Source organism: the organism of the source record quoted next, unplaced genomic scaffold (assembly GCF_019419815.1).
Source record: "Pyrus x bretschneideri cultivar Hongxiangsu unplaced genomic scaffold, Pyrus_bretschneideri_v1 Contig34, whole genome shotgun sequence".
NCBI classification, from domain to species: Eukaryota; Viridiplantae; Streptophyta; class Magnoliopsida; order Rosales; family Rosaceae; genus Pyrus; species Pyrus x bretschneideri.
In genome coordinates, this window is record NW_025999657.1 from 2306140 (window position 1) to 2328444 (window position 22305).

The following is a 22305-nucleotide window of genomic DNA, read 5'->3' on the forward strand; positions in this document are numbered from 1 at the left end:
AAGAAAGTTAAGGTTTCATTTTAAAACTAATTGGCAATAAGAAGTAGCTCAAACTCTTATAAACCCTTGTAAGATTTCTCCTTTCACTAATGTGGGACTTTTTTACCTTCACATCCTCACACGCCCCCTCACACAGAGGCAGACCCATTAAGGGACAAGGGGCATCAGCTGACGCTCCGAGCTCTGGTAAATTACCACGGATGACTTTAGTGCTTCCCTTTTGAAGGTTGGAGTTGTTCTTCATATATGCCCTCCAACTACTTGATAAAATGCCTCAATAAGGTGTTGTGCTTCTTATTATTATTATTTTAAAATATTACATGGTCAAAGCGACGTAATTTTGAATCAGGTTACTTTATAAAAAAAAAAAAAAAAAATTAATAAAAAGACAATCTGTAGCTTGAAAAAAAAAATTAAATTAAATTAAAAAAAAAAAAACAGACCACAGGTTGCAGCAAATCCCAAACACAATTACATCTCCTATTCTCGAATCCCAATCCCACCAAACTCAATCCTAACGCCCAAAGTCCTAACACCTCGCATTGACTTTCTTTGTAATTTCATAGTTTGTTTGTTCGTTTGTTTTTTTGTACTCTGGTTTTCAACTCAATATCAGAGACGCAATCATATACTGTCAATCACCATGGCCACTGTGGCTAAATCGACCAGTAACCCCACTTCACTAAATTCGTCAATCCAACACAAAGGAACATATTTTATGCAGGTATTGTGCTAATGACTCATTCTGTACTTAAATGGGATTAAATACCCATTTATTTTCTGGGCTTGTACGATAAATGATTTCAAACTTATTTGCATGCTTGACAAAGCTTCATGTAAGACAGAAATTACAGAAAGTTTATACATGCAATGCAGTTCGCATGTTTAAATTACATTAAATGTTTGGTTTATGATGCATCAATATCCTCTTCTGAAGGGTCCTGATTTAAGTCAATGAAATGCGGCCTTTCATATCTATGTTGATGGTGCTCATTTTGAACTACATCAACTTCCATGGCTGCAAAAGAAAAGCAAGAACAGATTAGAGGATGAACTTCATTACTTTATACAGTAAATTACTTCGTATGTCTGTTTGTGTAGTGGATGTGTGTGTATGTATGAGAGATAGAGAGACCTGCAGTATCTGCTTCCTGAGCATCCAACAAGCTTTTCTGTAGCCTGACAGCCTTCGGAAACATCAATGTGTTTGCAGAGACTATTTTCTTCTGCAGGGAACTCTTTATGTGGCAAAAATTAAATTTTTTAGTCCACATATCAACTACTTCTGTAGAAGCCGGAATGACCAGGTTTTCCACCTTTAAAGAGGAAAGGGCCTGAAAATAAAATCAGTACGAGGTTTGCTTAAGAAAACTAGGTCCATGACAATCACCAAGGAAAGGAAGGTTAACTAACATATAATCACAACGTCAAGATGTAAGGAACTTGTATATCTATCTACTTGTGAAACCACTTACAGATTCAATACAGACTAGAAGCTTCCGAAGCGCTCCTTGTTGCCTATACTTCGTTTGGGTTGCCACAAAGGGCATCTCTGCCATCTTCTTTCCATGTATTCTGTAGAAACATAATGTAATGTGAAAGTAAAGAATGATGTTCTTGTTCAAAATCATGTAAAACTATGAGTTAATATATATATCCGTATGTGTGTGTGTGTATATATATCCATCTTGGTCACACACGCATGAACAGTACCTTATAGATGCTGCAGAGATGATTTCATCATCCTTCTCCAGGATAGCAGTATAAAAACCTTGGAAATTTATTCGACTCAAATTGGACCTGAGAAAATAAAGGATTTTACAGGCAAAACATATAGAACATCTGGAATTTAGTCATAAGGTGATGGTAAATGAATATTCATACTTCTTACCCATTGACTTGAAAAAAGGAACCAAAAAATGAGATGATTAAGAACTTCTGTGCTTACCCCCGACTGTATATTACACTCTGAACCACATTGGTTCTAGTATAGCGGTCGATTATGGTCTCAAAGCATTGGTCCATAAGAATCCCTGCTACTGCAATCTTGGAATTGCATTCTAATTTTTTGTGCAAACTTTCAGTAGGACCTCCCAAACTTATATCTTCTCTCTTCAGAAGAGCCCAAGAATATCCCTCGTCCAAATGATTGGTGATCCCAGCTATCAACTCCAATTTATCAAAAACCTGTTACAGAAGATCATTTACACAAAATTTGATAAATGAATAAATCTCAGGATGCACTTGCTTTGCAATTGTTGCACTTGTTCATAGACATTAATAGATTAAACATAATTCTCAAACAAAGAATTAAGTGAGAAAGTTTCGGGTATCTAAAATATACTAACGTGCGTACCTCACTACAGCTCTCACCACAAAATGATGAACTTGAGCGATTGAGATCTATTTCATTTGGCACAGAGCAATTCCAATGAACTAGCATAAAAGTTAATTATTGTTAAGTAATGGCTATAAATTGTCTCTCATTTTGAAAGATTCACAAATGCAAAAGCTAAGAAACAAATTATATGACAGTCAGGAAGTATAAACTTACATTTCTTCTCACACAGTGAGCATATGAGGAACTTCCCGTCATCAGTTTCACAATGTTCGCAGATGCAGTAGGGACAAAACCATGCTCCTTCGGGAACACTCTGCAATTAAAAAGTTGAAGGAAATTGTAAAGTAGAACCTTGGTCGTAAAAGATTGATGAAAAGATATAATAAAAGTCTCTCACCTCCATGTTCATGCATGAGGGATGGCATGCCGACGGACATTTTTCACAGCACATCAAATCTCCTCCATCTGCGCATATCATACATGAATCGTCGTTTTGGTCTGCTGCCATTGTTCGGTGCTTGATACGATTGAATCCAAATCGTGGTGCAGATTCAATGTGTTCTAGCCATGCCTCCTTCAAGCATTGTTGGAGGGATTTTCCATTGCTCTTGACCAACATGTGTTCGTAAGGCCTTCTCAAGTCACTTTTAGCATGTACCTCAAAATCCCACACCGTAACAATTTTGTAGCAGCAAGTGCACAAAATACCACCCCTTGTTATGAATCCAATCAATTCTGTCTGACCCGTATAGAAGACTGGTGAATTATCCTCAATCATATGTAGGTCAATCAACCATGATAAAATAGTTCTCTTATCCTCAAAATTATTTCTCCTGTGTCTTGATGATCCAGCACGATCTCTATTTGAAGATTGAGCTCGTGCTTTTGTCCTAGGCATACTACTCTTTCGAGGGCGACTTTGTTTTGGCCTATGCAACTGTAAATTCCCAGTTGAGCATGCAGTGAGCCCGGCCATTTCAGCCATTTGTTCAACATCAGTTGGATATCTTCTAGCACTTGAGGGCTTTCTTGTGTACTCAGGGTCATCAGAAATATCTGCTCCAGTTTCATATTCCGACTCTGAGCTGCTGCAGAAACTCGGATAGACCAAATTTTCTTTTCTCTCTCTCAGCTTGTACACCATTGTTTTAGACCAGCAATATTCCCCTTTTGTAATTTTGGTCTGGAGGAAAGAAAAGAAAAGCTTAAGAAAGAAACAATGAAAGAAATATATGCATAGATAACCATATAATCTGCAGGTTGATTTTTATTTGTTTCCATTCCTATTAATGGACTCCGTTTTCTCCTTAATTTTTATTCACAATTCACACTTATGTAATTGAATAAGCATAAAACTCAACAGCTAGCTTTGAACAGGTATAGTTTGAGTAACTGTCAAAAGATATACAGGACTGGACAGTTACAAACACCACCCCCACCCCCCACCTCCTTCCTCTCTATCTAGTATTAAAAGACTGCTTAATTGTATTATGACACGGAATACTTAGAGTTAACAGATGACGACTTGTTGCAAAACCGAGCTAGTGGCGTTCATACAGACAACCCCACTTAGACCTGGTTTGGTACTGAGGTGATTCTGAAAAAAACTGGTATCAAAAAATGCTGGGAGCTGTTTTTGTGTTTGGTTAACATTCAGCTTCAGCTTTTTTTCACAGTTTTGGGTGAAAAAAAGCCAAAAACAAGAAGCTGCAAAACCCAGCTTTGAAAAATCGGCTTTTCTTCACATCTGTTTTACATAAAAGTTTACCAAACACTATAATACTGTTTTTTTTTCAAAAGCACTTTTACAAAAAAGTTTACCAAACACTCTGCTGCTTTATTTCACAGCCGCTTATTCTCACAGCACAGCAGAATCAGTTTTTTTTCAAAGCACATCAATACCAAACCAGCCCTTAGTGGGATAAGGCTGTATTGTTGTTATCAACTCAAACTTATGATGATCAACTGGCAAAGGATTTTCACCAATGTGTAAGCAGCCTTGAAGTAGAAAAGAAGCCGCCGTCTCCATCCAAGTTACAAACGAAACAGATATTATCAGAGCAAATTTAGCTAAAGATTGAGAAGTACATGCTTCACAACTAGGAACGTACTAGACTGAAAAAGTAAGATTAATGGAATTATAATTGTATTCTTGACTCCGGGTCCGACCACCATTTCAGTATATTAATTCGACAGTGTGATCCATATCCGATAAATGATCGATCAGCAATCAAAATACAGATCAAGAGTACTATCCAATATATCGAATCTCCTGTCAACCATATAACATATATGATATATAGATTGCCAAATTTAAATCCAATTCCTGAGTATGGTATGGAAAAATATTAAGCAGATTCGGATGTTAATGAAGGTCAATCTAATCCATAATCACATCACAGTAGAGAATAGCGATAGCACAATCATCACTTATGCACTAAGAAACTTTTTACTGCTAACCACCACTTTTGTGCAGTATGTATAATTTCTTTTGTTCTAATAACCACTCCCTAAAAATATCTAATATTTCATTTTCTTTTTTCCCTCCCAAAAATTGATTTTGACTGTTAAGTCCTTAAGACCAAATAGAAAACAAATATTAAGATATATAATGAAACTATAAAATCAAATTTGTTGCAAAAAAATTATAAAATTAAAATAAATTCTGTGGTTATGCACTTTAGTGTGGGTTCCATCCACACCAATTTTCCTCCCTCTAAAAATATAAAATTAAAAATAATAATAATATAACCGAAGCAAAAAATAAAAAATAAAATAAAATAAAATATATATATATATATATATATATTATATAATAACAAAAATCAAGGAAATTTGTTTAACAATTTTACCACTAACATTTATCTTAGATCATGTCTAAAATAAAATCAAAACTTTTATTTGTGAGATTTTTGCTTTAATCGTGAAAATCTAAACTCAAGAGACAACAAGGGGAACAATGAAGTAAATCAATCTTGAATCTTCTCAGGTCTATGAAAAATCAAAATGTAAAAGGTAGAAAGCATTACCTAAAATAGCTCAGAAAAAGACGTTACTCAAGATCCTCTGATCTCTTTCTTATCGGCGTCTCAAATGTGAAGCAATGATAACTACTAAAGTTCGACGGAACGGGGAGACCTGCACCAGCAGGGACTGCAGTCAGCCGATTCCTCTGTAGTCATCAACTTGTCTAAAACATACAATTAGGACATCCTAAACATCTCGATTTCAAACTTTCAGATCTGAATATGCGATGGAAATTTCTAAAGGAAAAAATATAAAAACTAAATTGCCCTTTAATGGTGGTGGGAAGAAATGGTAAGTGGAAACGACTAGAGACTTGTTTCAGGGAATATTGAAACACTGGGCAAAACTACGAAATTGCATGCAACTAGAGCCTAGTAAATGTCGCATTTTAAAGACTTGGAAAAATGAAAAGTGTAAGGGATTTGGATCCTCTCCTGAGCAAAGGAGACAAAGCCTCTTGACACAAATACATAGGTTGTTGGATTTTGATCCAACGACTACAATTATTATAACTTTTAAATGAGCTCCCTGTTTGTAGTCGTTGGATCAAAATTCAAAGACCCATGTGTTTAGGTCAGGAGGATCCGTCTCCCTTGCTCAAGAGAGGAGCCAAATCCAAGTGTAAGGACCAATAAATTCAAAATAAAATTAGGAACTACAATGAAATTCGAAAAAAAAAAAAATTAAGAATCATTACTACAATTAATTAAAAAAAAATCATGAAACACATTCTATTGCCGCGAGGTTTTTTTCACATGACATAGCCTTCCTCGTGTTTCCATTTTTTTACAAAGCGTTGCGTCGTATATGCTTAGGTGGATGACAAATGGATATCATGTAGACACACAACAAATAAAAAAAATAAAATTGTTTAAACAAATTAAAACGACTTAAGAACTTGAATTTTAAACACATATTGGTAACTAGATACTTTCTTACGCATAACGGTTCACTTCTTTGTTGCTGAGTTGTAACTAATGGAATCTCACAAAAAGCATGCCATAGTCGAAAGTAACCGTTAATTCTTTTCAGGAAAATTTTATTCAAATCAATTTATATTATTTCTACACCTAATTAATCTTTTTTTTTATCTTGAAATTTAGAATGTGCACAACTATTTTGTTTCTAGACCTAAAATAAAATAAAATAAAGAACAAAAAAATAAAAATAAAACTCCTCCATTAGGAAACTCTGACACACCCCCACCCCAATCGAGGCATGCTGGCCGTCACGTTAGGGTGACGTAGCCATGTGCGCTGTGCGGAAGTGAACGTGATATGAAAATACGGATGAATAAAAACTTGCTCACTAATTAACTAGACTAACATATCAGTGTGAGTGAAAATGTTTAGAGTAAAGGACACACATAACCAGAGCGTAGGTATCAGAATGCAGTCTAGAAGTTTAATTACTAATTATACAGATCATAAAAGAAGCCCTACACTGGTGAATTTTTGTCAGAACCGCCGTGAAGTCCTCGTGAGCCACCGACACGAACTTCTATCTAGAACCTGGAGGGGCGCAAAACAAAAAGTGTGAGTGGGCAAAAAAAAAAAACTTTCAAAACCATTTATCTTTTCAAATGTAATAACCCCTCACTGTAAAACCCGTATAAGTTTCCCAAAAAATAATACTGTAAACATATATGAAAACTATACTCGAGAATAACCAAACCATGTGTATGCCATGACAATCATCTCAACCATGAATAAGTAAGCCAAGTGAATTGCACTAATATAAAGTGACATATCAGCCGGAGTCACCTAACGTGACCTGTACAGCTGAATCTATAACTCAACAATCAAATCAAATCCTGCACACGAGTCGGAACCACCTATGTGGCCTGTACGACAGGTTAGGTGTAAATAAGTACGCTCAAGTGCTACAATCACGTGAAGGCTGTGCAAAGTATCGCAAGTCACCTACGAGTCGGAACCACCTAATGTGGTATGTACGACAAGCTGGCACCTGCCTTGGATCCAAGGTAAGCGTATAGTGCAGGAGGTGAGCGATCACATGAAGGCTAGGCCCTACCCTTGGGCGAAGCACTAACACCGGGGTGCAGGATATAGATCACTAAAAGCAACTCATCATAATCATACACACTACCATCACAACCATCGCTATATACTCACCTGAAGCTTACTGAGCCTGCACAGTGTCGAGCAGTAATATGCATAGCTATATTAAAGTATATTCTAATATGTAATGCATACGACATGGCATTTAAAACGTAAAAATCATTTAAACAGTTTCTGGGAAACATAAGGCATATATATGTGTGTGTGTGTGTATATATAACCCAAAAGCCCACTCACTGGTATGTAGCCTGGTCGTAACCCTCAAGTCTCGCCTGTCTGCGCTCGTCCTCTGGAAACATCTCACCTATATGTGAAACAACATTTTTAATGTTATTTTTAAGCACATAACCATCACTATGAAATAGCTTCTCATACGTTGCTCAATTGGGGTGTTTTAATATACTATTGTGGCCTACTCAACACCCCGAGCATCCCCATGTTTTTAGAATAATTTTCCAACGTCCCACGTGCTGGCCACACGCGGTCACGTGTCTGGCATGTTGACGGTAACCCTAATGCTGTTAGGGAATATGCCGTTAAATAATAGGATATTCCGTTAAATATACCTGACGCTGTTAAGAATATTCCGTCAAAGTTGACAGAATATGCTCTGTTTTCTCCGATGGTTGGTCGAATTCCGTCGCCGGCTGCCGTCTGCGTCCCTGAAAATTGGAAAATTCTTAAACCTTAATATCTTCTTCGTTTTTCAATCAAATTTCATGAAAATTATACCAAAATGAAGCTCTAAATGAGTAGAACATGTTCTTACCTGTTTAGAGTCCTAAAACCAACGGTATATGGTTGGAAAATTCTTCGATAATCCGGCCAAATCTACAACTCAATCAACCCGAGTGTCCCAACGTCAAAACTGCTCCAAAATTGTTCCAAAGTGCTAGTAGAGCAAGAATAGTACCTTATTAAGTCCCAAAACTAGCCAAAACCTTCGCGATCACATCGGAGAAAACTGCACCCCTCGTAGGAGCTTATAGAGTCTCGGGTTTTCGAAGTCAAACCACTCAACAAAAGGTATCACCGTGTTATAGGGTTCAAGAAGAGTAAGAATCTGGAAACACCAAGTTCGATCCGTAGAGTTTTGGTTTAGTTTAAGGGTGAATGCTCTTGGTTGTACAAACGGGGTAGAGGATGTAGGTTGCACGTATGCGTGTGTGTGTGACCACGGGTTAGCCATATTAAAATGGCCTCAAGTCCTAATTAGGCTGCATGCTTTGGATTCATGCAATTAAACCTAACCCAATTCCTTTATTCTTGTACAACATGTCCACTATGTACCTAACTCGGCCCTAATTTTGCATCCACGTTCTGGTAACGTCGAATACCACATACTCACGTCGATGGAAAAAAAAAATGATTGAAGACTATATACATACATCCATGTCACAAGGCCCACAAGGGCAAAATAGTCATTTCAATGCACTCGAGGATAAAATATATTATAATTCGGGACGGGTCGTCACAACCTACCCCCTTAAGAAAATTTCATCCTCGAAATTTCATACATTAACATAACAACTACTAATATCCAGAAAATAAGCATGGATACATATCTCGTATACGATCCTTTGTCTCCAAGGTGGCTTCTTCCACCTAGTGGTTCCTCCACAAAACTTTCACCATGCGCACAGTTTTGTTCCTCAGAACCTTATCCTTCCAATCTAAAATTGTTACTGGCTCTTCGTCATATGTCAAATTTGGATTAATTTCTAATGGCTGAGGAGGTAATACGTGTGACGAATCAGAAACATAATGGTGAAGCATAGAAATATGAAAGACATCGTGCACTTTCGCCAGTTCTGGACGTAACTCAAGTCTGTAAGCAACTTCACCGACTCACTCTGTGATCTGGTAAGGTCCGATGTAGCGAGGACTTAGCTTACACTTTTTACCAAACCGCATTACGCTTTTCCCTGGGGATAATTTCAAAAATACCCAATCTCCAACTATGTATGCCCTGTCAGTAGCGTGCTTGTCAGCTAGACTCTTCTGTCGATCATATGCCGCTTTCAGGTTAGCTTTAATTACCTGAATATTCTAGGTAGTCTCAGCAATGATCTCTAGGCCTACTAATGCCTTACCAACTTCTGACCAACATAAAGGAGTACAACAGGATTTTCCATAGAGTACCTTGAAAGGTTACATCCCGATGCTAGAATGATAGCTATTATTATAAGCAAACTTTATCAAATCTAAACGCTTATGCCAAGCATCACCAAATTGTAGTACGAAGATCTTAGCATATTCTCTAATGTCTGGATGGTCTTCTCGGATTGTCCGTCAATTTGGGGGTGATATGTCGTACTATAAAACAATTTCGAACCAAGTGCCTCATGAAATGCCAGCCAAAACTTATAAGTAAACCTAGGATCCCGATCAGAAATGATATTAACCGGAACCTGTGGTATTTAACAATTCCTGAGATAAACAACTCAGCTAATCAGCTTAAGGAATAATTCTCCTGAACTGGTATGAAGTATGCTGACTTAGTAAGCCGATCTATATCACCCATATGCCATCATATCCATTTCGTGTACAGGGAAGCTTGTACACGAAATTCATGGTAATATTTTCCCATTTCCATTGGGGAATAGGAAGTGGCTGCATTAACCCAAAAGGCTTATTTCTCTCTGCTTTAATTTGCTGACAAATTGTACATCGACTCACATATTCAATAATTTCTCTTTTCATGCCAGACCAATAATAAAAAGGTCAAATAGTGTGATACATCTTGGTACTCCCAGGATGCATCGCATAGGCTGATATATATGCTTCATCAAGGATATCTTTCTTCAATTCAGCAATATTCGGCACTTACATCCGTTTTTCCTGCATAAGCATGCCATCAGATTCTCTAATTCTAAGATCTTTCTTTTTCCCCTGTGACACTGCTTCAATTAATTCCTGAATTTCTCCATCATTTACCTAAGCCTCAAGTACACGATCAATCAAAATCACCCTGATTTGAAAGTTAGCAAGTAAAGCTTCTTCTCAATCTTCCACCCCTAACTTCACTCCAATAGACCTCAAATCTGTGAGAAAAGGAATACGGAAAGCATGTAAAGTATTAATTTGGCCTTGGGATTTCCTACTAAGTGCGTCTGCCACTACATTTTCACGACCAGGATGATACTCAATCATGCAATCATAATCACTGAGTAATTCTATCCATCTTTGCTATCAAAGGTTAAGATCTTTCTAGGTGAATAAGTACTGGAGACTTTTATGATCTATGAAAATCTTGCACTTTTCTCCATATAAGTAATGTCTCCAAATCTTCAGGGCGAAAATGATGGCTGCTAGCTCGAGATCATGGATAGGGTAGTTCATCTCGTATGGCTTCAATTATCGCAAAGCATAAGCAATCACCCTACCATGCTGCATCAATACACAGGCTAATCCATTCAAGGAAGCATCACTATAAATCTCAAAGTTACCATCATCGTCTGGAAGTGCCAAATCAGGTGCATGAGTGAGACAATACTTAAGCTGCTGGAAACTCCGTCCACAATTATCGTCCCATTTAAATTTAACATATTTCCTCGTCAACTTCGTCAGTGGTAATGCTATAATTGAGAAATCTTTAACAAACCATCTATAATAACCTGCCAAGCCTAGAAAACTTCGTACCTCAATGACGGTTCGTGGCTGCTCCCAATTTTCAACGGCAGCTACTTTCTGAAGGTCGACCTGAATACCCTGGGCTGATATTACATGCCCCAATAATGCCACTTGATCTAACCAAAATTGGCATTTACTAAACTTAGCATACAATTGATGTTCTCTCAATTTCTTCAAAATCAAAATGAGATGTCGAACGTGCTCTGCCTTAGACTTGGAATACACCAAGATGTCATCGATAAAAACAATGACGAACCTGTCAAGGTATGGTTTGAATACCCGATCCATCAAATCCATAAAAGTTACAGGTGCATTAGTTAATCCGAATGGCATCACGAGGAACTCGTAATGACCGTACCGAGTCCTAAAAGCCGTCTTAGGAACATCTTCACTTCTAATTTTTAATTAATAATACCCATACCTCAAATCAATCTTGGAAAACACGCAGGCACCTCGAAGTTAATCAAATAAATCATCTATACGTGGCAACGGATAACGGTTTTTAATCGTTACCTGATTCAGCTGTCGATAATGAGTACACAGCCTTAAAGTCACGTCTTTCTTTCGAACAAATAAAACTAGAGCTCCCTAAGGTGAAATACTAGGCTGAATAAAACCTTTATCAACCAATTCTTGCAACTGGGCTTTCAATTCCCTTAATTCAGCAGGAGCCATTCGGCACAGAGTTAGGGAAATATGATCAATACTTGAAAGTAAATCAATGCTGAACTCGACTTCTCTGTCTGGTGGTAATCCAGGCAAATCCTCGGGAAACATATTAGGGAAATGCCTAACTACTTGAACAGGAGTATCTTCATTCAATACTACGTGAGCCAAATACCCCTGACAACCTTTCGTCAACAACTTTCTAGCTCTCACGGCAGAGATAATGTTGTGTCTTAGTCCACCTCATTCGCCCACGAATGTAACCACAGGCAAGCCTGGACAATGGAAAGTAACTGCTTTTTCATAACAATCCAACTAAGCACGATTGTAGTGTAACCAATCCATGCCCAGAATCACATCAAAATCAACAATATCCAATGGAACGAGATTAGCTGGCAACACGACATCTTCCACTAAAACAGGGCACGCTTGATATACCAAGCTAACATGATATGCCTTACCTTTAGGCATCGAAAACTCTAACTCGTAACCGAGAGGTGTAGGGTGTGGTTGTGTCGTCTGAACAAACGTATGAGAAATAACAAAATGTGTGGCACCACAATCACTCAATACTCTAACAAAATAGCCAAGAATATTTAACATACCTATAATCAGATCGGGATTGTTTTGAACATCCTACATAGTAATATGAGGAACACGGCCTTGTGTCTACTATCGTCCTCCACGACCTCTGTTACCTTGGTTTCCACATCCCTATGGTTTCCACGTCCCTATGTACCTCATCCCTGACCAGGCTGGTTAAGCTGCCTTGATGATTCGGCACTACTGGAAGCAATTTCAACATTCTGGGATGGTCCCCCAGAATTCCACTATGATCCACCAGCTGGATATAGACGATATGGTGCGTAACTTCTTAAATACTAAGTGTAACCGCTCTATTGATACGAATCGTGTGGGTACTGATACGGTTCTTTAGAATATAGGGCTATATCTCCCTGATAATGATATGCTCCACCATAACCCGTTTGGTTATAACCACTAGACCCTGGAATCTACTGGATAGGAGTGGTGGTGGCAAGGCAGATAGTTGGGATTTCTGTTGGTTTTGTGGGCACTGAATAGCCCGATGTCCCATCTGGCCACAAGTAAAACATCCTATATTACCTTACCTGCACTCCCCAAAATGTCGACTGTTACATTTACGGCAAAATGAACTACCATAACTACTAGAACCTCTTTGTCCCTGAAAGCTGGAATCGCCTGAACGGCCTCCCCTCCGCGGCGCAGTGGCCCTCAAACCCCCACTAGAAGAACTAGAACTAGTACCACCTCTCTTAAAACTCTGCGTCTTGTGAGGTCCCAGAGATGATTGACCTTTCTCTTTACTATCATTTTTCTTCTGGTTATTATCTTTTTCTTCCTCTACATCATTGTCATTGGGCATATTTTCAGAATCCTCAATCCTCAATAAAATCTCATAAAACTCCTAATATGTCAAACAGGGAGTCGTAGTCACCATTAAGCGCCATTTCTTTCTAGTACCCAACTTAAAACGTCGAAGCATCCCTACGGGATTCTCAGCAATCTCCAGACAATAACGAGACAAATCAGTAAACTTCCAATAATACTCATTAGATGACATCTTCCCTTACTTTAAACGCGTAAATTCTTGCTTCTTACTGTCTATATACGCTGGGGGTTCAAATCTCTTCTGAAATAACTACTTAAAAATCTCACAGTCTGCAGCTTCCTCCGGTGTTAACTGAAAAGATTCCTGCCTCCACCAGGATGCAGGCTCCACACCTAAAAACCAGGTAGTCGTCTCAACCCACTTATCCTCAGGGAAATTTCCCTGCCTCTGCATCACTTGATAAGTTTTCTCGACATGATTAAGCCAACGCTCAACTCCCTCGGGCCCCTCAGTACCAACAAAGTTACTCAACTTCAAATTATATACTGTCTCCAGAAGAATTCGTTGGGTAGAACAAAAGGATGATTGATTAGCATTAGCAATAGCTTCCCCAAGTTGAGTAATATCGGGGAAATTAGACTCAGACGAAGTGCGGGGCTCTCTACGAGGCGGCATAGTTCTGACATAAGACATCAAAATAATTAAAATACTCACAAATTATGCAGGGTTGCCAAACCTAGGCTCTGATACCAAATTGACACGCCCCAACCCCAATCAAGGCATGATGGCTGTCACGTGAAGGTGACGTGTGTGCTATGCGGAATTGAACGTGATACGAAAATATGGATAAATAAAAACTTGCCAACTAATTACACTAGACTAACATATCAGTGTGAGTGAAAATGTTTAGAGTAAAGGACACGCATAAACAGAGCGTAGGTATCAGAATGCAGTCCAAAAGTTTAATTACTAATTACACAGATCATAAAAGAAGCCCTACACTGGTGAATGTCTATTAGAACTATCGTGAAGTCCTCGTGAGCCACCGACACGATCTTCTATCTATAACCTGGAAGGGCGCAAAACAGAAAATGTAAGTGGGCAAAAAAAAAAAAAAACTTCCAAAACCATTTATCTTTTCAAATGTAATAACCTCTCACTGTAAAACCCATATAAGTTTCCCATAAAATAATACTGTAAACATATATGAAAACTATACTCGAGAATAACCAAACCATGTGTATGCCATGACAGTCATCTCAACCATGAATAAGTAAGCCAGGTGAATTTAATTAATATAAAGTGACACATCAGCCACAGTCACCTAACGTGACCTGTACGGCTGAATCTATAACTCAACAATCAAATCAAATCTTGCACACGAGTCAGAACCACCTATGTGGTCTGTACGACAGGCTAGGTGTAAATAAGTACGCTCAAGTGCTACGATCACGTAAAGGTTGTGCGAAGTATCGTAAGTCACCTACGAGTCAAAACCACCTAATGTGGTCTATACGACAAGCTTGCATCTACCTTGGATTCAAGGTGAACGCATGGTGCGGGAGGTGAACAATCACGTGAAGGCTAGGCCCTACCCTCGGGTGGAGCACTAACACTGGGGTGCAGGATATAAATCACTGAAACAACCCATCATAATCACACTACCATCACAACCATCGCTATATACTCACCTGAAGCTTACCTGAGCGTCCACAGCGTGGAGCAATAATATGCACAACTATATTAAAGCATATTCTAATATGTAATGCATACGACATGGCATTTAAAACATAAAAATCATTTAAACAGTTTCTGGGAAACATAAGGCATATATGTGTGTGTGTGTGTGTGTGTGTGTGTGTGTGTGTGTGTGTATAACCCAAAAGCCAACTCATTGGTATGTAGCCAGGTTCCCCCAAGTCTCACATGGCTGCGCTCGTCCTCTGGAAACGTCTCACCTATATGTGAAACAACTATTTTAATGTTATTTGTAAGCACATAACCATCACTATGAAATAACTTATCATACGTTACTCAATTGGGGTGTTTGAATATACTATTGTGGCCTACTCAACACCCCGAGCATCCCCATATTTTTAGAATAATTTTTCAATGTCCTACCCACCCCCACGTGCTGGCCACACGCAGGCACGTGCCTGGCACGCTGACGGTAACCTAACACGGTTAGGGAATATGCCGTTAAATAATAGGATATTCTGTTAAATATTCCTGATGCCGTTAAGAATATTCTATCAAAGTTGACGGAATATGCTCTGTCTTCTCCGGTGGTTCGTCGGATTTCGTCGCCAGAAACTGGAAAATTCTTAAACATTAATATCTTCTTCATTTTTCAACCCAATTTCATGAAACTTATACCAAAATGAAGCTCTAAACAAGTAGAACATGTTCTTACCTGTTTAGAGTCCTAAAACCAACGGTATATGGTCGGAAAATTCTTCGATAGTCCGGCCAAATCTGCAACTCGATAAACCTGAGTGTCCCAACATCGAAACTACTCCAAAATTGTTCCAAAGTCCTAGTGGAGCAAGAATAGCACCTTATGAAGTCCTAAAACTAGTTAAAACCTTTGCGATCACGTCAGAGAAAATTACACCCCTCACCGAAGCTTATGGAATCTCGAGTTTTCGAAATCAAACTACTTAACAAAAGGTATCACCGTGTTATAGGGTTCGAGAAAAGTAAGAATCTGGAAACACCAAGTTCGATCCGTAGAGTTTTGGTTTAGTTTGAGTGAATGTTCTCGGTTGTACGGACGGGGAAGAAAATTCGAGAAAGAAAGAGAGGATGCAGGTTGCACGTGTACGCGTGTGTGTGACCATGGGTTGGCCATATTAAAATGGCCTCAAGCCTTAATTAGGTTGCATGCTTTGGATTCATGCAATTAAACCCAACCCAATTCCTTTATTCCTTTACAACATCTCCACTACGTACCTGACTCGGCCCTAATTTGCATCCACGTTCTCGTAACGTCGAATACCACCTACTCACGTCGATGGAAAAAAAATGATTGAAGACTATACACAAACATCTACATCACAAGGCCCACAAGGGCAAAATTGTCATTTCAGCGCAGTCGAGGATAAAATATATTATAATTTGAGACGGGTCGTCACAAACTCTGGTCACCATATCTCTCCAAACCCAAACCACTCCGGGCACCCCATCTCTGCATGAGTTTCTTTTGAGTCTTTTTAATGGTGGGTTGTTAGGGGGATAAGGTTCTCCTAATTTTTAAATTGTTGTGGGTGGTAGCGAATTAAGGTGGCGGTGGGGAGTTGGGAAGGGGTAGAGATTGGGGTTGTTGGGGTTTGGAGAGATGTGGTGACTAGAGTTACCTATTGTTGGATTATTTATTTAATTTTTATTTTCTTGTTGGGTGTAGAAAAAGAATTGTTGAACACATTCAGAATTTCAAGATAAAATAATGATAAGTAGGGTGTAAAAGAGAAATAAATAGGCTTAAATAAAATTTTCTTTTTTGTAATTATTATCTAAGCTCTTCTTGTGAAAAGAACCCAAAGTTGAAGTCTTGAATTTGGAGACTAATTATTGTGAAGCAAAATGGCAAGGAGAGGTGATAGATGGTTTTGTTTCAGTAAGGGAAGGGAGAGAAGTGGAAAAAGGAGTGGGCAAGAAGGTGCCAACCCTAGGGTGGGTCTGGGTCCACGAACTATGTGTGATGGTTTAAGTATTTTTTTTTTTTCAATTGAATTAGGAATTGCTATTGGTGCTTCGAAAATCTCATTTTGCACTTCAAACGGTCTATAATTAGAAAAACAAATATACTTGTGAGAAGTGTAAAATGAGATTTTTGAAGTGTTAAATAATTGTTCCCTTGAATTTATACCCTTTTTCTATTTTTGGAAAACTTCAGTGGTACGAGGGAAATTTATTGATAAGAAAAAACGAAGTCACAACTAGTCAGGGGGATATAAACCTAACCACTCATAAAGCAAGAAAAATAAAATACAAGAAAAAAGGAGAGGGGACAAACATCTTACCCCTCATGAAAAATAAAATACAAGAAAAAGAGGGGAGACAGAGACTTTACCCCTCTTGAAAAGGAAAACACAAGAAGGGAGGGGTTGACACAAGACCAAATCCCTTAAATAAAAAAAAATTTAAAAATAATAAAAAATAAAAAATAAACCTAAAAGGTAAGAACTTGTAAGACAAGGTGCCAACCAAAGAGCAAAATCCAAAAAGATTAGGTAAAAACAGAAAATCACACATTAAGAAGGAGAAACAAACTTATAGGCTGGCACGACCAAGAAATCTTGAAGCAGAAAAGGAAGAATCTCTATAGGAGGAGCGGCATGCCAAACAAGTGAAGACGAGATAAGCCCTAAATTGGCTAATTATCAGCAAGTGCATTCCTTTCTCGAAATGTATGAGAGTAATGGAATACCATGTGCTGCAATCGAAAAATACAGTTTTTCCAAAGAGTCTGGAGCCGCCAAGGAGGAGAAAAAGAACCATAAGCAAAGTAAGATATCATGCTAGAAAAGTCACTTTCAAGATATAAATTTTGCCAACCCCGCACATGAGCTAACTCCATAGCATGAAGCTTTGTATAGAAAGAAATACGAGGCCCCAAGCTCATGGAAAAACCACCAAGAAAATAACATGCAAAATCTGAGAAAACCCACCACAACTCATTTTTTTCGGAAAAGTGGGCGAAGTCCAATGACTTCTCTAAGATTGATCATGCTTGTTCCGCAAGACACAATAACCTAATCCATAAAGGAATTAATAGGTTTCCTATATTCTTGGAGTCCTTATTATCTAAGAATTGGCGTGCGCCACAAGTAATCATACTACTAAGAAGATGCAATATCTACTCCTAGATATCCTTTGTAATTCACACGGGTTAATACACGATTTCATCTCCTAAAAGGTACATATCTCGACTAGTCTAAATACATCCTTCAAGGATTCATATTTGGTAACGCAATTATCGCACATTTGTTCTCTTGCATGCTGTTTGAGTCACATAATATTACTTACTAACTTGACTGTTATAGAGTCTTTGATTGACATACCATTTGGTCCCTAGCTACTTATGGTTGTTTGTTCTTTTACAGATAAATGAATTTGTGCACCTTCCACCACATACGGTGGTGTGCAAATTTGGTTCCAACATCTTTGAAACTTGAGATTTTCATAAAAGTAATACACCCACGAAACCCAAAAGTTTTCATATTTAATTTAAACCAAAACATGTCTATAGAAGAATGTTCTATTTTTTACCATGAATGTTTTTACCCATAGTATTGACCATGACCTTACTCCTTCCAGCAACATGTCAAAGCTTAACAAACTTGACTTTACCCCTCTGAAAGTCTTTGGAAGAACTATTTGAAGTGGGTTCATGATGTAATGATCCACCTAACCACCAAAAATCTCAGAGCTACCATTGAAAAGGCTACGGATGAACATGTTGGCGAAGCTGACAAATCAACCGTCATGGTTTTCATTAGAAGACATATGCACAATGCATTACAGATCGGATACCTCACTCAAGAGGATCCGCTCACTCTCTGGATCATTGTGGCAGAACATTTCGATCACTAAAAGGATATCTTCTTTCCTGAAGAATATACGACTAATAACATTTACGCTTCCAAGACTTCTAGTCTTTGAATGAGTACAATTATGAAGTTTGTCGATTCCAATCACTCCTCAAATTCTAAAAAGATGACTTGACTAAAAGAATATGTTGGAGAAAACCTATTCAACTTTCTATGCCATCAATATTGTCCTGCAACAATAATATTAGGGATGTAAATTCACAATATTTTCTGATATGATCTATGTCTTACTACTTGGTGAAAACCAAACCCATTTTTTATGAAGAATCATGAAGATGTATTGGCTCAACACTGTGCCTGAAGCACATGGCAACACATCTCGAGGTGACAATTGACCCAAGAAGTGTCAAGGTCATGGCAAAAGGTCAAAGCACAAGCCGATCAAGCTTCTACTGATCTTGATATGTGTTACCGATGTAGTTCCAAAGAGCATTGGTCCTGTATTTGCCGAGCTTCTCGTCAAGCCATTGTTGACTATCATTCATGTAGTCAGAAGATTGAGACAAATTTTGCTCAAGTGGATAATCATGAAGATGGAGATTTCTAACTTTTAAGAGGCATTCGCTCCCATGGAAGATTAGATATTTTTAGACATAGGCCTATATTGGCCGATTTCCCCTTAGTGGCTGAACCCCCCTCTTTAATTTTTGGCTTGAATTTTGAACAATGTTCTTTGTTTTGGATTATTCGTTTGGTGTTTGTTTTAAAGTTTTGGATAATTCCTTTATGTATATTATTTCTCGAATAATTAATTGAATGAATGGGATTCAAAATTGTCCTTATACTTGTGACCGATTCAATTAAGTTACTTTCTAGTTATGTCTTGTGGAGAAATTAGTTGTCTGGCAAATAATTCAACCATGCACACCATCTTGTGTGAACACCATTATTTTAGTAACTTCATACCTGAAAATTCACCTTTGACAACCATTTCAGGCTTATCCAACCTGATTAAGGGGTATGGCACTGGTCGTATAACATTGTCCAGTGCTACTAATTTAACAATTAAAGAGGCCTTTTACTTACCTCGTTTTGGAAAAACACTGTTGCGCTTTAAAGAATATTCGAAAGAATAACTATCGTGTTGAAACCACCGAAGAATGTATCACTTCCAAGATCCAGAGCACTTTCTTGTTTTGGATCTATACTTCAGGACATCCAAGAAGAGATATTGTGGGACCATGATTTTTTGGAGTCGAAATGGCGGATTAGAATACAAATATCTCACAAACAATTCTCTTAAATATTTTTTAGGGATTGAGGTATTGAGAAGCAGTATTGGAATTTTTTTGTCTAAGAGGAAATATATTATTGATTTATTGCACGAAATTGGCATGTCAGCTTGTTAACTAGTAACTACACCATAAGAGTAAGGATTGAAGCTTATTGTTGATCTGTTATGCAATTAGCAACCTAATATTAAGCTATTAATTATTCATTTAAACTTGCAAGTGCACAAATCAAACACATAGTATAAAAAGCAAGTACACGATCATTCCCACAAGGATTGCACTAATAGATATCTAGATTATGAATCCTAAAAACTTAGATTTTTATTCATAAAACTAACAAATATGTACAAAATAGATTTAACGGAATAGATTGAAGATGATTTGAAATTGAAAATATAAAAATAGAAAAATAGAAAAATAGAAAAAGATAAATAATTAAAAGCAAGCTAGTTTGGAATAAGAATTAGAACAATGAGAAAACTAGTTAGGGTTTCAGTATCCACCGCTAATCACCTTCCTAAAGTAACGAAACACACAATATTATAAGACACATTGAGATGCTCATGTTTGTCGATGCTCTGTCTATGTAGCTTCATTGGGAAAGTTGTTGAGTCCATGACCGGATTTCTAGGGTATTCGTATACCGATCAGCCTTACTCAGGTCCTAGAAAATCATGGTCTCACAAAAGGCCCGAAATTCAAAACTACAAGTTCAGTTTAGATGAACTTTTAGTTCAAAGAAAGGTACCCACAAGAAGACAAGATACAATATACAACTAGTATAGTGAATTTGGGTTGCCTTGGTGACTTAGCATAAGTAGCTTCAAGACTACAAAAGGATATCAACGGTTCAAAGAATAATAAAATATTGATTCGTCATTTATTAAAAGTAGATTGCGGGTGAAAACAATATTTTTTTTAATTTCTGGAATGCGGTTCACTAAATTAATTTAGGGAGTTTTAACGAGAGTATTGTTCACTTTTAAAGAAAATGATATTTTTACTCTAAAAAGTCACTCCTAGTACTATTCACTTACAACACATTTTTGTCCTTTTGATTAAAACTCAAAGTTTTCAAACTATTTTCATTAGTTTTCCTATTAATTTAATAGGGTAGGCTCAAAAAGGTGTTTCTTGTAGAAGCAAGAAAATATAGTGGTTTAGACCATATCAGGGCTAGATGGCTGATGGCCAAACAAGTAGAAGGCCCAGAAGCTGGGTGCGGGTTGAAGCAAAAAGAAACCCAATATGGGGCTTGGATCGAGATAGGTAGCAGCCCAGCACGTATCTGGTGCAAGAAGCAACAATAGGAGCCCAACAACAGCACGGGGGGAAGAAAAAGGAAGCCCAGATATTGGGCTTGTGAGTCAACATGTAGCAGGCCCAAAGGATTGGGCTGCACACTAGGACGTCAAAACAACGTCGTATTGGGATGACTTCAGGCGTGGAGTGGCTCGGCTCAGCGCGGCTCAACGACTAGGATTTATAAAGAAAACCTATTTTGCTTCTAATTTCCTTTTCTTTTCTTTTTTTCCTTGTACTCACGTTAAGTCACCTTACTAATATCGAATAACATGATAAAACATAATATTGAATAGCAAAAGCAACTTAATAAAATATTATGTAGGCATGAACAATATGTACAATAGAGCAGTATAGGCAATACATAAAGCAAAAATAATTTTGGGTTTCATGTATCATGATGAAAACCTTTAAATGAAAACATTTAAACGTGGTAGAAGATGCTTCTCCAAAATCTTTCAGTTTTTTAGCACAACAACGGGAGTGTGCTTGTTAAGGCTTACGTTACTGAGGGAAAAAAGATGGAGAGGATCGGCAGCAAAGAGTGGAGAGAGTTTGAGAATTATGTAGTGTGATTTCTCACCCATTTGTACATTTATTTATAGTGATAACGAAGAAAGAATCTTGCTATCCAAGTGATACAAGTACAATGAGGAAACATCTAAAAGCTCTCCTAAAAATCCTACACTTAATCTATTACGATTTACACAATCACATTCATAATAAAATTAGTACTTTAACATTTTTAACATATTAATAGTTATTTTTAGAATTAATATTTTAAAATATTAAGAAAAAAAACACAAAAGTGACCAAGATTGCAAACTGTGTAAAACACAATAACCAAATTGGTTAAATTAAAAATAAATTGAACAAAGTAACTTTAGACCATAGCCACAATGATCAAAAAGATTTTTAACCAAAAATTTTACGCTTTCTACAAAAATAATATAAAAATGTATAAAAGAGCGAATTTACATGATGCTTTCTAACCGGAAATAATAATAATAATAATAATTGGCGGGAGATTCAAACGAAA

The 22305-nt window shown here is 37.5% G+C and overlaps 1 protein-coding gene across 1 annotated transcript; it reads right to left on the reverse strand.

Moving 5' to 3' along the window:
• Positions 1-908: 908 nt before the first annotated feature.
• On the reverse strand, positions 909-3485 carry LOC103959393 (increased DNA methylation 1-like). Its single transcript, XM_009371745.2, has 8 exons — positions 2739-3485; positions 2555-2654; positions 2357-2436; positions 1949-2187; positions 1714-1800; positions 1476-1575; positions 1136-1334; positions 909-1018 (listed from the first exon to the last, which is right to left on the reverse strand). Exons 1-8 carry the CDS (start codon positions 3483-3485, stop codon positions 909-911), a joined length of 1662 nt encoding a protein of 553 aa, XP_009370020.2.
• Positions 3486-22305: the final 18820 nt, after the last annotated feature.

What these genes read in the sequence shown, in the direction of transcription:
- LOC103959393 (XM_009371745.2), bottom strand. Translation starts at nt 3,485, where the DNA reads ATGGTGTACAAGCTGAGAGAGAGAAAAGAAAATTTGGTCTATCCGAGT. An exon ending in AGTGTAATATACAGTCGGGG is followed by an intron (nt 1,801 to 1,948) that starts GTAAGCACAGAA and finishes TTATTTTCTCAG; the next exon opens with GTCCAATTTGAGTCGAATAA. An exon ending in ATCTCTGCAGCATCTATAAG is followed by an intron (nt 1,576 to 1,713) that starts GTACTGTTCATG and finishes ATGTTTCTACAG; the next exon opens with AATACATGGAAAGAAGATGG.